The sequence below is a fragment of the Chiloscyllium plagiosum genome, unplaced genomic scaffold, assembly GCF_037043375.1.
Source record: "Chiloscyllium plagiosum isolate Xiang-an unplaced genomic scaffold, Cpla_swu_hap1 HiC_scaffold_5, whole genome shotgun sequence".
Taxonomy (NCBI): Eukaryota; Metazoa; Chordata; class Chondrichthyes; order Orectolobiformes; family Hemiscylliidae; genus Chiloscyllium; species Chiloscyllium plagiosum.
Window position 1 is genome coordinate 105,638,964 of NW_028270143.1, and position 22,615 is coordinate 105,661,578.

The following is a 22,615-nucleotide window of genomic DNA, read 5'->3' on the forward strand; positions in this document are numbered from 1 at the left end:
AGATTCATAAAAGGAATCCAGGATCACTGTTAAGCATGTGTATTTGCTGCAGGGCAAACACAACTCATTTGTTTGAAACTTATATCTGGGGAGGTCGAGCGTGCAGGGAATAGAGAATAACTGGTTTCATCAGATTGGCAAATACTTTCTTTCAAGTAGGAAGAGCTACTTCTACTTGAGATGGCATCAACAGTGATCAACAGCTGATGCATCAACAGTTTGTAACTCTGTAGCCAACCCCAGTTGTTCGATGTCGAATTGGCGTTAAGCTTGAGATTTGGTGATTGGTACTTCGGTTAGATTTTTTTACCTAAAGTTTTTTTTCTCCTTTTTTTGCCAGCATTGGATAAATTTATGACTAGCTTAAAAGGACTTTTGCAGTTTGGAGATTTTCTATCTGCATGAAATATGTGCCAACTAACTTTTTTTTCTTAGGAAGTAGAAGCACTCTTCAAAGGAGAAAGTTTCCCGAAGTTCATGAGTTGTGAATTTGCCTACAATGACAACTGGTTCATTACTTTTGAATCAGAGGCTGATGCACAACAGGTAAGAACATAGAGTAAGATTTTCTTCAGTGATTCATTTTTAGTTGTACGTTACTACAAACTTCTATTACAGCAATATTTTGAAGTTGATTTGTTTCATACCTGTCTGACTTCCTCTTCTGGGGTCTACATCAAAAGCGCCAGATTAAAGAGTGTCATATGCTCTGCGAACAGCATGGAATCCAGTTGTTATTTCATGTAAATTCAATTAAACATTAAAAAAACTTGCTAATTCAAATAAGCTAGACAGTGTCTGAAAATGTAAGGTAAGTGCAGTAGATGGTGCTCCGTCAACTGACAGATGAAAGATACTTTGCCCTGTGTGAAATTTAATGTCTGACCAGACAATGGTCAATGTTAACTTTAGGGTATTTTGTGATATATTGTCAACTTCATGACATAAGTACTCAGTATATGCAAAAAGAAAATTGTATGAGAATTGCCCAAGTCTCCACTACTTAAATCTTCGAGTTATAAAGCCCTTTGAGTTTCTCTGAGCAGTATTAAACCAGAGTTAGTTTGTAAACAGTGTGATGTATTATTTGAAATAACAAGCATCTTTATTTTTGGTAATTTGTCTAATGTTCTGAAATTCCAATTTGAATATTTATAGCATGAAATTTAGCAGCTTGGGCATTGAGTTATGACTGAGAATCAATGGAAGATCCTATTTTGAATTAGTGGTGGGTGGAGTGAATCATTGTGATGCCAATCAAGCAGCCACCTTTATCTTGGATGGTATCAGTGTGATGGAGCTGCACGTGTCTGGGCAAGTGAGGTATTTCATCACACTCCTGACTTGTGCCTTCTGCCCTTTGGGGAGGGTTGCTAAAGGATTCCTAGCCTCTGATCTGCTCCCAGAGTTGAAGAATATTTAGGGTTTGCAGAGTTTGTTATGAACGAAGTCTAACATCTGAACCTTTTTAATCTCTTCAGCAAAAGTTCTGATTAAGACATTTTGACAAGATTTTTTAAGTGTAGTTGATGGCAAACCTCTTGTCTTGGCATATATAGTCAAAACTGAATTGAATATTTTTGTAAGACACATTCTGTGTACCATTCTTTACTGAAGGAGAATGAGACTAATTGTGCAGAAGCTGCATTACAGTAATTTCTCAAGCTCCTCTTCAAGTACCTTTTGAAACCTGCAACCTCAACTATGTAGACTGCTGAGTAGCAGACACCTAGGATGCACCCCCACCTGCATGTGCCCTTCCAAGTAACTCACCATCCTGACTTAAATTGTGCTTAAATGCCATTGGTCAGTTGGGGGTTTTCCTTGAGTAGGCAAAACTAGACAGTATGATCTGCATTAGGTTATCACCACCTCTAGCTTGGGCATTTTAATGTTAGCCTTTCTTTTAGTGTTCCAGGAATAACTTGAGGATTGAATTGCCATACTCCAGTGATCGATGCATTAAAATGCTGTTTTTGTTATCTGTTTTGCATTTACAATTACCATATTTCAAGATCTAATTGGTGAGGCTAACATGTCAAACTCTTAGTGGAGCAGCATTCCTACAGTTAGTTGCTGACCTTTTTAGCCTATAGATATACATACACTTGTGTCATCTTATCCTGAAAAACAATGTGCCAGATTTAGTGTTACAATGGGAATGGCTACTTTACTACCATCTAACTTAACATTTATTTTGGTCAGGCTTACAGATATCTTCGGGAAGAAGTTAAAACCTTCCAGGGTAAGCCTATAAAGGTAAGAATTGAGTAAAGTTAATGCTGATTCTTTCGTAATTCTGTTCTTTCGTGGGGTAAGTATTAAGTTGGTGTTTTTTTTTATTGCAGGCAAGGATTAAAGCAAAGCCAATGGCTATCAACACTTTTCTACCAAAGAATGGTTACAGACCTCTTGACATGAACCTATACACTCAGCAGAGGTACACATCATTTTATGTGCCTCCAATATACAGTCCCCAACAGCAATTTCCACTTTATAGCCTTCTTACTCCTCAGTCCTGGTCAACAACGCACAGCTATCTGGATCCTACTTTGGTAAGTCAATACACAATCCACCTTTTGTGGTAATAGTATGATGGTGTTATTAACTTGTCTGATTTCAATAATCTATTCTACTTCAAGTTTCAGAAACTACAATGAATAATTATTTTAAAAATGGTCCACTTTCTGCATTTAGAAACTATTTGTTCAAATTTTTAAGAAAAGCAATGGAGAGAACTACTTAGACTTGTACACTACCTGTCTTTTTTTTAAAAAAAAAAATTTTGAAAGGTGAGTTTGGAACCAATTATCCATAAAGCTGCTTGTGTTGCTTTTTCTGTATGAGTTGTTTTTGAAAAAAGTTGTTTACTCCTTGGCTTCGCGTTCTTATGCTGCTATTTGCTAGCTGAAGACACAGGCAGACATTTTGTTTCTAGGTGGCCATCATCCAAAAGTTTATTAATTCAGCTCTGAATCAGGCACAGGCAAGTATATGGATGACTCATTCTAAAGGAGGGGCAGAAGCACATACTGAGTCTTTCCATTTGTTTGTTTGACATGGAGTCCTTTGGGAGGGAAACTGATGAAACGTTCATCTCAAAACCAAACACCAGTATTCTCGTTGCCACATATTTAGGCTAAGCTCGGGCAGTTTTCATTGCCAGGAATGGGAGTCTAACCCAAGTAACTGTTTTGCTGCTTTCCATATTTGGGAATCTTGGTCCTGTTCAATTTATTAATGCAGTTAATTGGCTCACCAGTAGTGATCTGGAAATTTCAGCTTGTATTGACAGCTACCAGATTGTGTTTGAGAAAAGAACTTGTACTATCAGTGTTAGTTGAAGATTGTCTATCAAGAACTATCAACGTTACACCAAGATATATGTTGCATTGGAAATCAAAACTCAGTTTCTTAAATATAGAACAGTTTCAAGTTCATCAAGTAATGGAACTCGAGTCCTGATGAAGGATTATGTCTAACACACTGATTCTCCTTACTCCTCATGCTGTTTGACTTGTGCTTTTTCCAGTGCCACACTTTATCGACTTGTCCAGCATCTGCTGTTCTCACCTATCTCCAAACAATAAACATAGCATGGGTTAGAGGCTCTTAGATTCAAGGAAGTTTTTATTTCTGTTGAGATTGAGAGACTTAAGTTGCTTAAAACCCATGATGTCGTTGGCTTTGTAGGGAGTACACAAACGAAGGAACATCTGAAATGTAGTAGACTTAGGCCATTTGGCAAAGCAGATTCAAGGGGCCATTCAGTAAGATCATGGTTGATCTATTTGACGTGAATAGTTCCATATTCACATTTATACCTGATAACCCTTATCTCTGCCTAACAATCTGTCCACCCCTTCAATATATAACTGTGTGCCTCCCATAGATGCCTGAGATGGAGTATTCTGTAGTTGCGCAATCCCAGGCGAATTTTACTTTTCCATCCTGAAAAGGGTGACCTCTAACTTCAAGAACTGTCTTTGATTGATCTGAGAGGAAACCTCTCCTCTTCCATGTTCACTTTGTCTAGACCATCCTGGATCTTTACCTTCAGTTAAGCTAACTCTCACTTCTGAATTCAGTGAAGAGCCCTGCCTGAAGTTGGTCAGCTAACAGAGTTGGTTGATATTTCTGTAAATGTTTCATCTCCTGACTAGGTGATATGTTCAGTTCAAGGTTTGCATAGAGCTTTGTAGCTCAGGTCCCAATTGCTGTGGGTGATTTTGACAAGTTGGGAAGTTGATTTGCAGAAGTTTTGCCCCCTGTCGAGATGACATCTTCAGTGCTTTGAAACCTTCTGTGGAGCACTGCTGTACTAGTGTTCCGGAATTTATTTGGTTCAGTTCCTGCTGCTTCGGGTTGCTAGTTCTGGTTGTTCGTTATAGTGGCCGGCATATTGGGTCTGGGTCTGTTTTTTTATCTGAGTCGATGGATGCTTGCCAAGCTTCGCAATTCTGTCCTTTGTTTGGCTTGTCCTATGATTGTGTTGTCCCACTCAGATTTGTGGTCCTTGTCACCTGTGTATGTGGTGTTTAGTGGCTACTTGGCATTGGTGGATGCGGATAACTAGTTGTCGGCCTGTTTTGTCTTAATATTTTCTGTGGTCTTCGCACAGAATTTGGTAAATTACATTGTGTTGCACCTGATGGGTACAGAGTTTTGTGTTCTGATGTGTTGTCTGAGCTTGGCTGTCGGTTTATGGGCTGTCGTGAATCTGACCACTTGGAATCCATTATGGGCAAAGATTTTGTATAGGTGTACCTCGAATTTTTGAATTCTGGGATGTTGTGGTATAGCTTGTTTAAATAGTATCTTGACACAGCTGTTTGTGGATATTGGGTGGCTCCTGATGTAGTTGAGAAACTGGTCTGTCCGCACAGTCTTTAGTGTACAAGCAAATTTAATGGGATGTTCATGGGCTCACTGCCAAAGTAGTAATGCAAAGACTAGAAAGCGTAGCCCTCCACCAGATCCAGCCCAAACTATGGATCAGGTGTGTTGACAATACCTTTGTTATAGTTAAACTAGCCAGTTTAGAAAAACAACACCACCTTTTAATAGCATATTAACTAGGATCAAGTTCACCAAAGAGACCAGCAGCTCGCATTTTTAGGTGTATTGGTAGAAAGAACGAATAAGTGAATTCTTTACCAGAGTGTAGAGGCGCTATACAGACCAGATTGTCAATCATAATAGTAGCCACTCCAACATCCACAAAGAGAGCTATGTCAAGACTGTTTGTTTTTAAGCAAGCTATAAAACACTGCAACACCCCAGAGCTCCACAAGAGGAACACCTATACAAAGTCTTTGCTAATAATGTGTACCATTTACAGCTTCATCAGATGTTTGGTGTACAAACAATGCTGAGAAGGCACTGTGGCCCCCTCCCCCAAACCTTCTGACCACCTCAGCCTATATTAGAAACTTCTCCGAATTGACTACAAGACTCCTGTGCCCTTTGGAAATAAAGACAGCACAAACCAACAACTGCACTTGGCCAGCTACTATCCAAAAGACCCAGTCTCTACAGTATGAAGGATTAATGTGATGTACAAAATACCATGCAGCAACTGCAGGAAATAGTGCATATGACAAACGGGTAGGAAACTAGTCACAACAATACAAGGGCATCAGCTTGCAACAAAACAAAAAAATACAACCAGTCACAATAGACAAGAGGTGCAGGAGTAGGCCATTCTGCCCTTTTTGAGCCTGCACCACCATTCAATATGATCATGGCTGATCATCCTTAATCAGTATCCTGTTCCTGCCTTATCTCCATAACCCTTGATTCCACTATCCTTGAGACCTCTATCCAACTCTTTCTTAAATGAATCCAGAGATTGGGCCTCCACTGCCCTCTGGGGCAGAGCATTCCACACAGCCACCATTCTCTGGGTGAAGAAGTTTCTCCTCATCTCTGTCCTAAATGGTCTCCCCCTTATTTTTAAGCTGTGTCCTCTGGTTCGGCACTCACCCATCAGCGGAAACCTATTTCCTGCCTCCAGAGTGTCCAATTCTTTAATAAGCTTATGTCTCAATCAGATCCCCTCAGTCTTCTAAACTCAAGGGTATACAAGCCCAGTCGCTCCAGTCTTTCAGCGTAAGGTAATCCCACCATTCCAGGAGTTGACCTCATGAACCTACGCTGCACTCCCTCAATAGCCAGAATGTCTTTCCTCAAATTTGGAGATCAGAACTGCACACAATACTCCAGGTGTGATCTCACCAGGGCCCTGTACAGCTGCAGAAGAACCTCTTTGCTTCTAAACTCAATCCCTTTTGTTATGAAGGCCAGCATGCTATTAGCCTTCTTTACTACCTGCTGTACCTGCATGCTTACCTTCATTGACTGGTGTACAAGAACACCCAGATCTCTCTGTACTGCCCCTTTACCTAAATTATTCCATTTAGGTAGTAATCTGCCTTCCTGTTCTTGCCACCAAAGTGGATAACCATACATTTATCCACATTAAACTGCACCTGCCATGCATCTGACCACTCACCTAACCTGTCCAGGTCACCCTGTAATCTCCTAAACATCCTCCTCTCATTTCACCCTGCCATCCAGCTTAGTATCATCAGCAAATTTGCTAATGTTATTACTAATATCATTAATATATATTGTAAAAAGCTGCGGTCCCAGCACTGATCCCTGCGGTACCCCACTGGTCACTGTCTGCCATTCTAAAATGGAGCTGTTTATCACTACTTTGTTTCCTATCAGCCAACCAACTTTCAATCCAAGTTGGTACTTAGCCCCCAATACCATGCACCCTAAATTTGCTAACTAACCTATGTGTGACTTTATCAAAAGCTTTCTGAAAGTCCAGGTACACTACATCTACTGGATTTCCCTCGTCCATCTTCAGAGTTGCATCCTCAAAAAATTCCAGAATCCCTGCTAAGGTATTGCACCATTGAACTTTGGCCAGCTCCTCCCTCATAGCTCCATAGTTCCCTTTATTCAACAGAAATATTGTCACTTCCGATTGTACCCTCTCCCTCTCAAATTGCAGATTGAAGCTTATTGTATTATGGTCACTACTTCCCAATGGCTCCTTCACTTTGAGGTGCCTGATCAATTCTGGTTCGTTGCACAATACCAGATTCCAGAATTGCCTTCTCCCTGGTAGGCTCCAGCACCAGCTGTTCTAAGAATCCATCTGAGGCACACCACAAAGTCTCTTTCTTGAGGTCCAATACCATCCTGATTCTCCCAGACTACCTGCATTTTGAAATTCCCCCCCCCCCCCCCCCCCCATAACAACTGTAGTAACATCTTTGCGATAGGCCAATTTCAGCTCCTGATTTAACTTGCATCCGACATCCAGACTACTTTTTGGGGTCTGTAGGTAACTCCCAAGAGGGTCCTTTTTACCCTTAGAATTTCTCAGCTCTATCCACACTGACTCGACATCCCCTGATTCTCAGTCTCTTCTCCCTCCCCCCACCCCCACCCCTGTGCAAGGGACTGAATATCATCCCTTACCAATATGGCCACCCAACCCCCTCTGCCCGTCAGTCTGTCCTTACGAAAACACGTGTAGCCTTGAATATTCATTTCCCAGGCCCTGTCCACTTGTAGCCACGTCTCAGTTATCCCCACAATATCGTATCTGCCAATTTCCAAAAGAGCCTCAAGCTCATCCATTTTATTTCTAATGCTTCGTGCATTAGTCCTCCCTCATCAATGCACACGATGGTGAAGGACACCAATTCAACTGGGACAACATTATGATACTGGGACGTTGAAAACTAAGACAAACTCTGGCATTCCTGGAGGCCTGATATTCAAACATTGGGTCTGCAAATATTGAAATAGACTCCATCAACAGACCATCGCAGTGCAAAACCAGAAATAGAACCGCCTGCCTTAACTGACAGAACTGTATAAATTCTGGGCAGGTAACAACAGTGCTTCATCCTGAGATTACACAGCACTGAAGATGTTACCCAGTGAGAAGAAATCCTCGCAGAAAGACCAACCAGCTCAGCGAGCTGGCCAACAACTACATCCACCAGCAGAGTCCAACCTCTTCAGGCAGTCTGCTCCCTTCTGGATATTGGAGTGTGCTGTCTCCAATGCATCTGCTTAGATTCTTGAGACCAAAACTGCACCAAAATTTTCGATGTGACCTCTACGTTCACAACTGAAGCATGGCAACCTTACTTTTAATGTTGGGTTTCTCTAGTAATGAGTAATTAGCTACCTAAAATGTAACGTGCCTGCATACAGCTTTTCATGACTATTGCACTGAACTTCTAAATCCCCATTATGGAATTCTGCAGGCGTTCTCTATTCTGTGCCAAAGTGAACTACTTCACACTTGTCTCTTCCAGTCTGGCAGCATCTGAGCGCTTCCATCAATTTCTGTTTTTGCTAATTTACAGCATTTGTAGTTCTTTTTATGTTTGTTGCGTGAGTCAGTGTTTATTTATAGACTTGTGGGCAAAATGTTGACGTGCTGTTAAATTGTCTTGCCATTTGTGTGCTTAAATTGAAGGTCCAGATTTAGTTCAATGCATTTGCAGTTAGGCATACTCAAATGGAATTCTTAATCTTTCTGAAAGGTCATGCTTGTCAGCCTTAGAACTGTTGCTTTTTCCTTGAACAACCTTTTCTGCATTGAGACTAATTTTGTTCTTTTATATTACTTTTTTGGATTTTCTGAAGTATTTCTGTAGCCATTGTTGTTAAAACCTGTTTTAGTTTACTACTTATGCAGCACTATTGGATTTTTATTTGCCTTACCATCTCTTATTAGGGTGAAACATTTGCTTTATTGTCTGTTAGAATTGCTTAGGCTATTTTCTCTCCTGGAGAGAGGAGACAATAGGAAAACTAGGATGGGCCTGAATAAGGGATCACTAATGCCAGAACTATTGGGGTAAAATTCTGAAGAGGTTTATTGAAGTATGTTTAGGGTGGGGTGTGTGCTATCTCCAGGAACAAATGTGCAGTGTTTCCATTCTGAGCCTATTGGTTATTAAGTATTTGAGTACAGTAAAAGCTGGTTTTGTTTGGAACATCCCAAGCAGTGTTTTGGGGTTAATGGGATATTATACTTGTTTGTCTTTATTTTTTTACAAAAAACAGATTTATTAATGTGAGTGGGAGACCAGTTCACTAAAATGGAAACAAGGTGAACTATCAAACCAGATATCCAATCTGTAATCTGATTTCTCTGGTAATATCAACTGGGTTCATAGCACTTTTATCTTCTCCATAGCTGAAAATATGTAAACTACAGTGGAAGCATGTTTGGTAATTCAGTCTGTCAAATCATGCTGCTTGAACAAGTGCCAAGAAATTGGAGAATCCTGCTGCATCCACAAGGGATCTGACTTTAAAAGTTCATAAAATCAGGAGGAGCATATATAAAATCAATAGTGAAAGTCATTTCCCTCGAGTAGTGGAGTTTGAAACTAGAGGGCATATTTAAGGTGAGATTCATTTATGAACACTACAGAAGAGGCCCTTCAGCCCATTGAGTTTGCACTGACCTAACTACCACTAAGTGCACAAATCCCACTTTCCTGCACTTGTTCCATATTCTTGAACGCTATGATACTTGAAGTACTCATCCAGGTTTTTAAAGGCAAGGCTTCCAGCTTCCATTATCTTCCCAGGCCATGCATTCCTGATTTCCACCACCTGCTGAGTCAGTTTTTTTTAACCCAAATTCTTTCCTGAATTTCCTGCCCCTGGCTTCTCATGATTGGCCCCTCAACTAAGGGGAACAACTGCTCTGTATTCACTCTGTACTCAATCATGTTTTCTCCCCATAGACTTCTCTTTTTTTCTAAAGAAAACAATCCAAGCCTATTAAATGTCTCCTTTTTAATAGCTTAATTTCTCCATTCCAGGTAATATCTTGGTGAATCGCCTGTGCACACCTGTAGTGCTGACTCTCCAACTGTAGTGAGCTGACCAGAATGGCACGCAGTATTCCAGTTGTGGTCTGACCAACACTATGTACAATTTCAGTGTTGTCTCCTTGCTCTTGTACTCCATACAACATGCTCTGCTGACTTCAGGGATCTGTGAATAATTACCTCAAGATCCCTCTGTTCCACAGTGTCCTAACATTCACTAAATACTCCTTGTCAGGGTTAAAGACCATCTGCCGTTGGTCTCTCCAGTTGACCAACCTATTTATTTTCCTGTAATGTAAAAAACATCTTCACTATTTAAGCGCTCTGCCAATCCTGGTAATGTCTGCAAATTTGTATAGCGTTTCTCTCTTCTAACCCCCTGTCCAGAAACATTTTTCACTTCCCTTTTTGTAACTTAAGGGTCCCAGTACTGATCCTTGTGGTACATTGCTGGAAACTGGCCGCCAGTCATTCAAACAGCCCCCTTGTGCTACTGTTTGGGTCCTGCTACTAAGCCGGTTTTTGATCCATCTTGCCAGGTTTCCCTCCATTCATGTGCTAAACCTCTTCAACCATGTGGGTCCTTGTCAAAAGCTTTGCTAAAATCCATATAAATTACATAAATTGAACTTCATCCACACACCTGATCACATTTTCAAAAAAATCTATCAAAGCCATGCTGATGATCCCTAATTAACTCATGCCTTTCCAAGTGGGTATTAATCCGCTGCTATAGAATTTTCTGGTAGTTGTCCTGTCACTGAGACCTACTGGCCTGTAAATTTATAGTTCATCTCTCCCACCCCTCCTGTAACAAGGGGAACCAGATTAGTTGTCCTCCAGTCTGTCGCTTCCCCTGTGGCCAGAAAGGAATTAAAAATTTGTCATAGCCCCTGCAATTTCTTCCCTTGCCTCACATCAGTTTGGGTTGCAGTTTGTCCAGGCCAGGGGATTTGTCTGTTTTAAGCTCTGTTTTTAACCTCACCACTTTATACATCAAACTGAAAGTTCCTCAGTCCCTTTTTTATCCTGAATTCTGTACCTACATTCTCCTTTACCAAAGTGAAGACTGAAGTAATCATCCAAAACCTTTGCAAATCCTGTGGCTATAAATGCAGGTTAGCCTCCTGGTCCTTAATGGGCCCGACTCTTCTTTCCCTGGTTAACATTTTTTTTTAATACATTAAAAAGGATCTTAAGATTGGGCACAATCCCAATAGCAAGTCTCTTTTTCAATTTTTTTTTTCTCTAATTGCTTTAAGGTCCTTCCTGTACTTCCTGTGTTCCTCTGTGGCCATGGCTGAATTGCTCCCTTGGAGTTGCTAAAAGCTCTCAACCAAGGGTTCTTTGAGCTTAGTACTCTTATTTCCCACTAAAGGGTACATGTTGGATCTGTGCTCTCCCCAGCTGTTCTTGAACGCCATTATAGACTTCCTACTATTCCTTTTGCAGGGCATGATTTTACAAGCAAGGGGCAACATTTTTTTGTGGTTAATGTGTGGAATCAACTCTGAAGTTGTAGCTGCAGGTACAGTTACAACATTTTAGAAGGCATTTGGACAGGTGCATGAATTGGAAAGGTTTAGAGGGATATGGGAAATGCAGGCAAAGGGGGCTAGTTTAGTTTTCAGTATGGACAAGTTGGACTGTGGGAATCTTTGTGCTGTATAACACTATCTGACGAGTGAACAAAACTTTTGGGATTGAGTCCACTTGCTGTCCAGAAATGCATCATTTCCCTCTGTCTCAAAACCATGTGTTATACACGATGGAAACTACTTGTTCAATGGTGCAATGTACCAGATTGGAATTAGAATTTGATTTATTGTCACATATACTCAAGTACAGGAGTACAGTGAAACATTTACAATATCACCCCACAGTGTCATCTTAAGTACAAAGTACCTAGGTACAAGTCTTATTCACCTGACGTGTGTTGATCATCCCTAGCATTTGCTTAATGTGGCTTAAAACCTAGTTTTACTACCAGTTGCATCCAAGTAAACATGGTCTCTTTTTAATTCTCAAAATCAGTGAATTTCCCTGGCAGAGATCAAATCCTGAAATTAACTAAATCAAGCTTCAATCTTGAGTAATGCCATCACATTCCTCTTATGTCGATTCTAGAACTGCACACAATACTCCAGCTGCAGCATAACCAAAACTTTATACAATTTAAGCATAGCCTCCCTGTCCTTCAACACTCTGCCTTGTTTAATAGAATATACAACAGCTCAGCAAAAGAATAGGTCTTTCAGCCCAGTACACTGTACCAAACATGATGCCAAATTTAAGCTAATCCCTTCTGCCTGCCCTTGGGCAATATACCTCCATTCCTTTTTCCCGTGCTTATCTAGAAAGCCCTGAACCACCGTTCTGTCTGCCTCTGCCTCCACCACCAACTTGGCAGTGTGTTCCAAACTCCTTTTTATTTTTTTTTTCGGAATTCACTTTTACATGACCTTTGAACTTTTCCCCTCTTTAAATGCATGCCCCCTAGTATGGACATTTTCACTCTGGGAAAAATTCTGACAATCAACCCTATCTATGCATCTCAATGTTATAGACTTCTGTCAAGTCTCCCCTCAGCCTGGGCTACAACACAGAAAACAATCTGAGTTTTTCTACCCTCTAATCAAGGCAGCATCCTGGTAAACCTCTGCACTCCAAATCCTCCACATCCTCCTTTTGTATTGTGGCGACCAGGATTGGACACCACTATTGTGTGGCTGAACCAAAGTCTTATAAAGCTGCATCATGACATCTGGACTCTTGTAGTCAATTCCCTGACCAATAAAGGCAAGCATGCCCTATACCACCTTTTACCACCCTATCTACTTGCATGGCAACTTTCAGGGAGCTAAGCAGCTTGTACAGAGGACCTTTGGGTTCAGTGCTGTTCAGGGTCCCACCATTAACTATTTACTTTTCCTTAACATTTAATATCCTGAAGTGCAGCACCTCAAATTGTTCTACATCCCATTGTATCCTTTTGACATCCTTCTACACTATTCACAACTTCACCAACCTGTTTGCAAACTTACTAACCCACCTGTCAAGCTTTCATCAAGTCACTGCTATATTATCAGAGGTTCCAGTACAAATCCCTGAAGAACACCACTAGTCAGAGACCTCCAGCCAGAAAAACACTTACCACCACCCCCACTTCCTCCTTTGGCGCAAGTCAATTCTGAATCCAAGCAGTGAAGTCACTGGATCCCATACATCTTAATGTTCTGAATGAGCCTACCAAGAAGGACCTTGTCTAAAGCCTTATTAAAATTCCGATAGACAACATCACTTCTCTACCCTCAATCACCTTTCTCATTTTGAAATTCCATCAAGTTAGTAAAACGTGACCTGCGCAAAGGGCCATGCTGATTGTGTCCCTAATTACGCCAAATGCATCTAAATCCTATCCCTAAGAATTCTGAGCTTCCTAACCAATGAGAGACTGACTCACCTTTAGTTTCCTGGATTATCCCCATTTCAGGTGAGGAACAACAACCTTGTGGTCCTCTCCAGTGGATTGCAAGGATATGAAGAGCTTGGTCAAGGCCACAGCAATGTCCACTTTTGCCCCCCTCAACCTGTGGTCTTATCCATCTTTTAATGCTCTTCAAGAGACCCAGTACCACTCCTTTCTTGATCGCCAAAATGCCTTTGCATATTAATATGCTCCACACTAATCTCACCATCCTCTATAAACCTGGGTGAGTAGTGATGCCAAGTACCCATCTAGGATCTTGCCCACATCCTCTGCCTCCAAGCACAAGTTTCCTGTTGTGATCCTGGAGTGGTCCGACCTTCCCTCCTAGTTATCCCCTCAATCCTCGTTGTCAAGGCTATTTCATGGTCCCTCTTGTTCTCCTAATTCCCTGCTTGAATTTTTTCCTGCTGCTTCATATTCCTCATGAACCTCTGATTTTTAGCTTCCTACAGCTTACATATGCTGCTGCTTTTTTTGACAAAATGCAGTACCTCACTTATTATCCAAGGGTCCTGTAAATTGCCATCCTTGTCCTTCCTCACTGGAACATGCCAGTCCCAAACTCTGATCAGTAGATCTTTGTAAACAAATCCATGTCAGATGTTGGGCAAGTCAGCAGGTCCTCCCATTTAACCTTCCCTTGCTCCTACCTAATACTGATGTAATTTGTCCTCCCCCAGCTTAGTACCTTTTCTGCAAGGTCCTAACGTGCCCTTATTAATAATTTTTGAAATCTCAGGATTTGTGATCACCATTTCCACAGTGCACTCCCACTGAAATAGCAGTCATCTGGCCAGGCTCATTAGCCAATACAAGGTCCAGTATGGTCCAACCTGTAGTTGAAGTATCCCATACTGTTTCAAGATATCCACTTGGATGTACTTAAATTCTGCCTGGAGAGTCATGTTTTAAGTGCAGTAAAGGCTCATGTGTCATAATGACTTTATCCACTTTATCCACCTGTCCTGACGCCTCTGACTCTTTGTACCACCTAGGGTCCGACTGTTTTTTTTTCTCTCTCCTTGTTTTGTCTGCGCATGGCATCCCCTCATTTACTCAACTCGATTTCCATTTACTACTGATTAGCTGAAGATAATCCTCCTCTTTACCACTCCAAGTTTCTGGCACCTGCAAACTGTAATCAACTCTCTTACATTAAAGTTTAAATCATTTATGCAAGCCACAAACAGCAAGGGTCCCAACACTTGCCCCGTGGAACCATGGACATGAATTGCCAGTCACCTCTTTTTACTAGACTTTAGTTTATAGTATCCCTTTCTATCCTCAGAATTAGAATTTCTGATCTTGTGGACTTTGTTCCCTGTTTTCTAGTCCTGCAGTTAATTTGAATGCAATGACCTTTTTCTGACTGGATATTGATTGATCAATGTCTTTTGAACACCCAGGAATAGTGCCATCTTTATTTCAAGATTGATGTAACTTGACCTAAATTATTAGTTTGATTAGGATTCCACTCTTGGTGTTATTAAAATGGTAAAATATGTACAGTAATTTGTCGTCATCAAACCTGTTCCAAATAGAATAGCACAGCACTCCTGAATTCTTAATTTTTTCCTACAATTAGACTGTCATTTTGTATATCAGAATGCTTTCTTTCTCAAAGCAAATGTTGAATTTCTCTTACAGGTATCTCCATTCCCTAATGCTGGTTTCATAAATGGATTTACTGCAGCTCCAAACTTCAAATCAGCTACAGCCCCTTTGACCTCACTCAGACAATATAATCCTAGGAACAGGTTAGATTTATTTGCAAGTTTAATTTAAAAATTAGTGCAAACCTTTTCTGGTATGTATGGCTAAACAAAGATGGCTGAAGTCCTGTTGCATTTACACACTTGCTTCTATTGCACATAATGCTCCAGTTTCACTGTTTCTGACTGCCTTCCATTGTTGGAGGAAGGCAACTTGCCCAAGAATGGCTCAATCAGTGCAACAAAGCATTAATTTGGATCTGTATTGTTGAAAATACCAGCTTATGAAAAGTTTTAATTGTGCTTTTTTTTGAGATATTATCAAACTTAATGTGAAACAGTAGCGTTTTTGCAAATGAGTTTCTCCTGCACTGCATATACATCTGAACATTTTACTGATGTTAAAATTGAGATGTCTGTATATGCAAAGTATTTCGCATAAGCATTCAAGTTAATCTCCATTGTAGTTCAGTACCACTCATCCTTCAATAGGATACAAGATTTTTGAACCAGAATATACTATTTCAAATAGGCGGAATGTCAACTTTGCACAGAACAACCAGCCAGTGTGAACTATGCTTCAGTGTTCTGGCTGTTTCATTTAAAGTGCTCTCTATTTGTTACAAAAGTACTCGAGTCAATAGTTTATACCTTCATGTGGCTTTATTCAAATCTGTCCTAACTCTCTCAAAGCTATGTTGTACTCAAAATTACTGGAGCTGAATGTAATATTCTGTGAAACTTAGTTTTAAAAAAAAAACTATTCCTTTTATGTGAGTCATGCAGTCGAAGTAGTGACCATAGTGTTACAAACTAGGATAGTGTTGTGAAATAAAATCCTGGCTACTCAATCTGAAGTAAATTTCATAAATCAAGTTTTTTGTCTCTCATGGGCTATATCTGGAGATCACGAATATTGGTGTAATAAAATATTGGTAGGTAAAGATATTGATTGAGTTGGCAAATTGTGATCCCCAGCAAATGCTTTACACTCAGTGCTAGCCTTCTATTACATTAAATACCTCTTCCCTTTCATCTGAGCATCAGCATTTTTGCTTCATCCAGACAATTAGTTGTCAAGAGAAAGTTAAATCACAATTATTGACTGCTTGAGTTCGTGGGTAAAAGTTTAGCAGATGGTATATATACTCTGGGGAAAATATGAACTTGGTCCACTTGGGTAAGGAGAGTACGAGAACAGCATGCCATTTAAATTGTAATACTGAGGCACAGGGATCTGGATGTCCTAGTACATGATGCACTAACCCTTACTAAAGTATAGCAAGTAATTTGAAGGTTTAACAATGCAGCAATTTAATAAAACTGTAGAATAAAACTGTATGGTTTTACCCCGGCTGTAGTGGGTCATAACGTAGGAGCAGAAGTTGGTATTTTTTTTTAATTTTATTAGATTACTTAGTGTGGAAACAGGCCCTTTGGCCCAACAAGAGAACACTGAATCTCCTGAAGAGCAACCCACCCAGACATTCCCCTATATTTATCCCTTCACCTAACACTATGGGCAATTTAACACTGCCAGTTCACCTAACCTGCACATTTTTTGGACTGTGGGAGGAAACCGGAGCACCCGGAGGAAACCCACGCAGACACTGGGAGAATGTGCAAACTCCACACACAGTTGCCTGAGGCAGGAGTTGAACCTAGGTCTCTGGTGCTGTGAGGCAGCAGTGCTAACCACTGTCCTGCCAGGTTTAATTCTCAGCTCCACTTTCCTGCCTTTTTCACAATGAACTCTTTTTTTTGATTCCTTTTGCTGACTCCAGGCTGAGTTGGACATGCCATTTGTTAGCCCTGACAGCTATGTGTAGTGAAGAATTGCACATTGATTACCATTTCAGAAGAAACTTTACCCATCTGTCTAAATAGGTGACCACGTAAAAATAAGGACTGCAGATGCTGGAAACCAGAGCCTAGATTAGTGGTGCTGGAAAAGCACAGGTCAGGCAGCTATTTCTGATGAAGGGTTTCTGTCCGAACCGTCTATTTTTCTGCTCCTCTGCTGCCTGACCTGCTGTGCTTTTCCAGCACCACTAATCTAAATAGGTGACCGTTTTAGTCTGAGATTATTCCCTCCAGTTGTTGACTCTCCTGCAGGAGAAACAACCTCTGAGGATCTACCCTGTCCAGCCCACTAACAAACTTTTAAGACCATGAGAAATAGGAACTTGAGCAGGCAGTTGAGCCTTTCAAGGCTGATCCAGTGTTGCCCATATCCATTTTCGTGCCCTTACTCCATAACACTTGTATTTTGCCTCCTGATCAAGAATATCCTGTTTAATGTATCATATCTCTATGACACTACGCATTTGGCTATAAGTTCTTAAGATTTTATTCTTCACCTCCACCTGAGGAAGAAGCAGAGCTGCAAAAGATGGTGCTTCCAAATAAACCTATTGGACTATAACCTGTTGTTGTGGTTTTTAACTTTGTCCACCCCTATTCAACACCGGCACCTCAAAGTCCAGAATATCTGTCAGTATAGATGTACCCAAGGTTGGTGCACCACCGGTTTCTGTAGCAAGGAGTTCCAATGATGTGACCTTCAGAAATTCCTCTTCATCTAAGTAATAGGTGCCCTTTTTTATTCAGACTATGCCCTCTGGTCTGAAAATTATCCATGAGGGGAAACATCCATTCAGCACTTACCCTGTCATGACCATTAGGAATCTGTATGCCTCAATGAGGTCACCTCTTATTCTTTGAAACTCGAGTGCTTCGAGTCCTAACCTATTTACCCTTTGCTTGTAAGACAAGCCTTCCATGCCCAGGGTTATTCTAGAGTCAGCCATACAGCACAAAAATACACCCTTTTGGACCAGTTTAACCATGATGAACAGATATCCTAAATTAATCTCATCCCATTTACCAGCATTTGGCCCATGTCGCTCCAAACCATTTCAATTCATGTACCCATCCAGATGGTTTTTAAATGTTGTAATTGTACCAGTCTCCTCCACTTCCTATGCCAGCTCATTCCATACATGTACCACCTCGTGTATGAAAAAGTTGCTCTGTCGGTCCCTTTTTATATCTTTGCGCCCTCACTTTAAAAATATGCCCCCTAGTTTTGAACTCCACCCACCTTAGGTGAAGACCCTCACTATTCACCTTGTCTATGCTCCTCATGATTTCATAAACCTCTAAAGGGCACCTCTCAACCACCTGTGCGAAGGTTGGAACTTTTTCCACTTATCTAGGCCCTCAAATCAAACTTTCCAGTCATTGCAACCTCTTGATAAATCTTTGAACCCTCTCCAATTTAATATCAGCCTAAAGCAAGGTGACCAGAACTGTGTACAATACTCCCAGAAGAGGGCTCACCCACTTTGTGTATAACCTCAACATGATGTCCCAACTCCTATATTCAGAGGTCTGAGCAGTGAAGACAAGCATGCTAAGCACCACCTTAAATCACCCTGTCTGCTTGTGATGTAAATTATGTACCCAACTTTGGTCTCTGTACAATGCTACCCAAGGCCCCAGCATTAATTGCACAAGTTAAGGCCACTGTTTTACAGAAGTGCAATATTATTTATCCAATGTAAACTCCATAGTCCACTCTGCCCACTGTTTAATAAATCAAGATCCCTTTGTAATCTTGGAAAACCACCTCTTCTGTCCATATGCCATAAATGTTAGTGTCACCTGCAAACTTAGTAACTATGCTTCCTGTGGACCCGGCACTAATCCCTGCAGAATACTGGTCACAGGTCCCCAGTCCAAAAAAACCTGACACCAACACCACCCTGTTTCGTATTGTCATGCCAATTTTATATCCAATTGGAAAGCTCTCCTTGAATCTCTTGATCTAACTGTACTAATCAATTTGCTGTCATAGTCCACATATACAACATAATGTTCTGCTTTTGTATCTTTTTTTTTGGTTACATCCTCAAAACTCAAGTTAAATAGTACTTAGCAAGCACACAGCCATGCTGACTATCCCTAATCAGTCCTAGCCTTCACAAATGCATATAAATCCTATTTTTCCAAATTCCTTGCACTACTGTCCAACTCCGGTCTATAGTTCAGAGGCTACTCCTTACAGCCCTTAAATGCACAACATTCGCCACCCTCCAGTTCTCTGGCACCTTGCCTGTGGCTGTAGATAAGCTGTGTAGTTTCTTTCTCAACCCTCTCATACATTTTGAATGTGTCCTGGAGAGAGATTTGCCTTCATTTTAAGAAGGTCTGTAGGGCTGTGGGATTAATTTAGTATGAGATTACATTCAGCATGGACTGGTTGGACTGAAGGGTATGTTAGTGCAGTAGACTCTGAGCTGTTTTCAAAGAATCAATATTTATTTCAGATTTCTCTCGCCTGTCTTTTTCACAGTAAAAGCGGACACAAAATATTCACTTCTTATCTCTCCCATCTCTCTCTTGTGATTTCTCTCAGATGACCTTGCTGATTTTTAAAGGGGCCCTATTCTCTCTCCAGCTGCTCTGCATGTACTTGTAGAATCCCTTTGGATTAATCTATACCTTTATCTGCCAATACGCGCTCTCATCTCTCCTGTCTTGATTGTCCTCTGAAGAATGCCCCTCTGCACTCTATACTCAGGGGGTTCATTTGCTTCTCGGTTGTCAACATCTAACAATATGACTCCTTATTCTTGACCAGAGTCTCCATATTTCTATTCATCTATTCCATGCTCTTTCTAGTCTTGCCCTTCGTTGCGACAGGGACATAATGCCTCTGAACTCCGCTATCTCACTTTGATAGCCTCCTTATCAGAGGTCACTTTTCCTGCAAACAGTCTTGTCTAGTCAACTATTGGAAGATTAGATTAGATTAGATTAGTTTTAGATTAGATTAGATTACTTAGTGTGGAAACAGGCCCTTCGGCCCAACAAGTCCACACCGCCCCGCCGAAGCGCAACGCACCCATACCCCTACCCCTACATTTACCCCTTACCTAACACTACGGGCAATTTTAGCATGGCCAATTCACCTGACCTGCACATCTTTTGGATTGTGGGAGGAAACCGGAGCACCCGGAGGAAACCCACGCAGACACGGGGAGAATGTGCAAACTCCACACAGTCAGTCGCCTGAGGCGGGAATTGAACCCGGGTCTCTGGCGCTGTGAAGCAGCAGTGCTAACCACTGTGCCACCGTGCCGCCCACTAAGTTCTTACCTCATACCACTAATATCTGCCTTACTGCAATTTAAAACTTCCACTTTTATGGAAGGCTTACCCTTTTCCATAATTCTATTTGCTTCAAAAGAGTTAGGATCACTAGTCCCAAAGTGTCTCTGTAGTAACAATTTTGTCACTTGCCCTGCCTTATTTCCCAAGGGCAGGTCAAGATTTGTTGCTTTCCTAGTAAGTTCATTTACATATTAAAAAACTTTTCTTGATCACTTAAGAAATTCCTCACCAACCAAGCCCTTAGACTGGGACTGCCATAGTGTTATAGAACAGTACAGCACAGAATAGGCCCTTCAGCCCATGATGTTGTGACGACCACTGATCCTCATGTCTGCACCCTCAAATTTGTGACCATATGCATGTCCAGTAGTCTCTTAAATGTTCCCAATGACCTTTCTTCCACAACGGCTGCTGGCAACGCATTCCATGCTCTCTCAACTCTAAAGAATCCGCCTCTGACATCCCCTCTGTACTTTCCTCCAACCAGCTTAAAACTATGACCCCTCGTGTTAGTCACTTCTGCCCTGGGAAATTGGCTATCGACTCTATCTATGCCTCTCATTATCTTGTATATCTCAATTAGGTCCCCTCTCCTTCTCCTTTTCTCCAATGAAAAACGTCCGAGCTCAGTCAACCCCTCTTCATAAGATGAGCCCTCCAGTCCAGGCCACATCCTGGTAAACCTCGCCTGAACCCCCTCCAAAGCATCCACATCTTTCCTATAATAGGGCGACCAGAACTGGACGCAGTATTCCAAGTGCGGTCTAACCAAAGTTTTATAGAGCTGCAACAAGATGTCACGACTTTTAAACTCAATCCCCCTGTTAATGAAAGCCAAAATACCATATGCTTTCTTAACAACCCTGTCCACTTGGGTGGCCATTTTAAGTGATCTGTGTACCTGCACACAAAGATCCCTCTGTTCCTCCACACTGCCAAGAATCCTATCCTTAATCTTGTACTCAGCTTTCAAATTCGACCTTCCAAAATGCATCACCTCTCATTTATCCAGATTGAACTCCATCTGCCACCTCTCAACCAACCTCTGCATCCTGGCAATGTCCCGCTGCAGCCTACAACAGCCCTCTATACTGTCAACGACACCTCCAACCTTTGTCGTCTGAAACCTTGCTGACCCATCCTTCAATCCCTTCATCCAAGTCATTAATAAAAATTACAAACAGTAGAGGCCCAAGGACAGAGTCCTGTGGAACACCACTCCCCACAGACTTCCAGGCAGAATATTTTGTCTTCTGTTGGCCAGACAATTCTGTATCCAGACAGCTAAGTTCCCCTGTATCCCATTCCTCCTGACCTTCTGAATGAGCCTACCATGGGGAACCTTATCAAATGCCTTGAAGTCTATATACACCACATCCACAGCTCGACCCTCATCAACGTTTCTAGTCACATCCTCCAAGAACTCGAAGGTTTGTGAGGCATGACCTGCCCCTCTCAAAGCCGTGTTAACTGCATTTAATCAAGCAATGCTCTTCCAGATGGTCATAAATCCTATCCCTCAGAATCCTTTCTAACACCTTGCAGATGATAGATGTGAGACTTAGTGGTCTGTAATTGCCGGGGATTTCCCTATTTCCTTTCTTGAAGAGAGGAATTACATTTGCCTCTCTCCAGTCCTCAGGTACGACTCCAGTGGAGAGCAAGGATGCAAAGATCTTCGCAAGTGGCGAAGCAATTGCATTTCTCGTTTCCCAAAGCAGCCGAGGACAAATCTGGTCCGGGCCTGGCGACTTGTCAATCTTAATGTTTGACAAAATTTTCAGCACATCAGCTGCTTCTATCTCTATCTATTCCAGCATGCACACCTGCTCTTCAAAGGTTTCATTCGCTACGAAGTTCGTTTTGTTCGTAACGACAGAAGTGAAAAACTCATTTAGGGCTTCCCCTACCTCCTCAGACTCCCCACACACATTCCCTATGCTATCCCTGATTGACCCTAATCTTTCTTTGACCATTCCCTTATTCCTCAAGTGTAAAATGCCTTTGTGTTCTCCCTAATCTGTTCTGCAAAACCTTTCTCATGCCCCCTCCTGGCTCTCCTCAGACCACTTTTGAGCTCCTTCCTCACCTGCCTGTAATTCTCTAGAGCCGAGCTTGACTCTAGCTTCCTCCACCTTATGTAAGCTTCCTTTTGACGAGAAGCTCCACCGCTCTCGTCATCCAAGGTTCCTTTATTTTACCACTACTTGCCAGTCTGAGGGACATATTTATTCATCACTTGCAACAACAGTTCCTTAAACAGTCTCCACATGCCTATAATGCCTTTACCATGGAACAATTGCTCCCAATCCATGCTTCCTAACTCATGTCTAATTGCATCATAGTTT

The 22,615-nt window shown here is 41.5% G+C and overlaps 1 protein-coding gene across 11 annotated transcripts in view; it reads left to right on the plus strand.

Moving 5' to 3' along the window:
* The window catches only part of larp4b (La ribonucleoprotein 4B), a 153,908-nt gene that overhangs the window by 80,073 nt on the left and 51,220 nt on the right, over positions 1-22,615 (plus strand). For all 11 annotated transcript variants that reach the window (XR_015757271.1, XR_015757267.1, XR_015757266.1 and 8 more), the window contains exons 8-11: positions 436-546; positions 2,206-2,259; positions 2,349-2,555; positions 15,025-15,134. Coding sequence is in view for 4 of the 11 variants with exons in the window: in XM_087987543.1 (XP_087843669.1) it covers positions 436-546; positions 2,206-2,259; positions 2,349-2,555; positions 15,025-15,134 (482 nt within the window). In the remaining 7 variants the exon portion in view is untranslated. The remainder of the gene's footprint in view (positions 1-435; positions 547-2,205; positions 2,260-2,348; positions 2,556-15,024; positions 15,135-22,615) is intronic.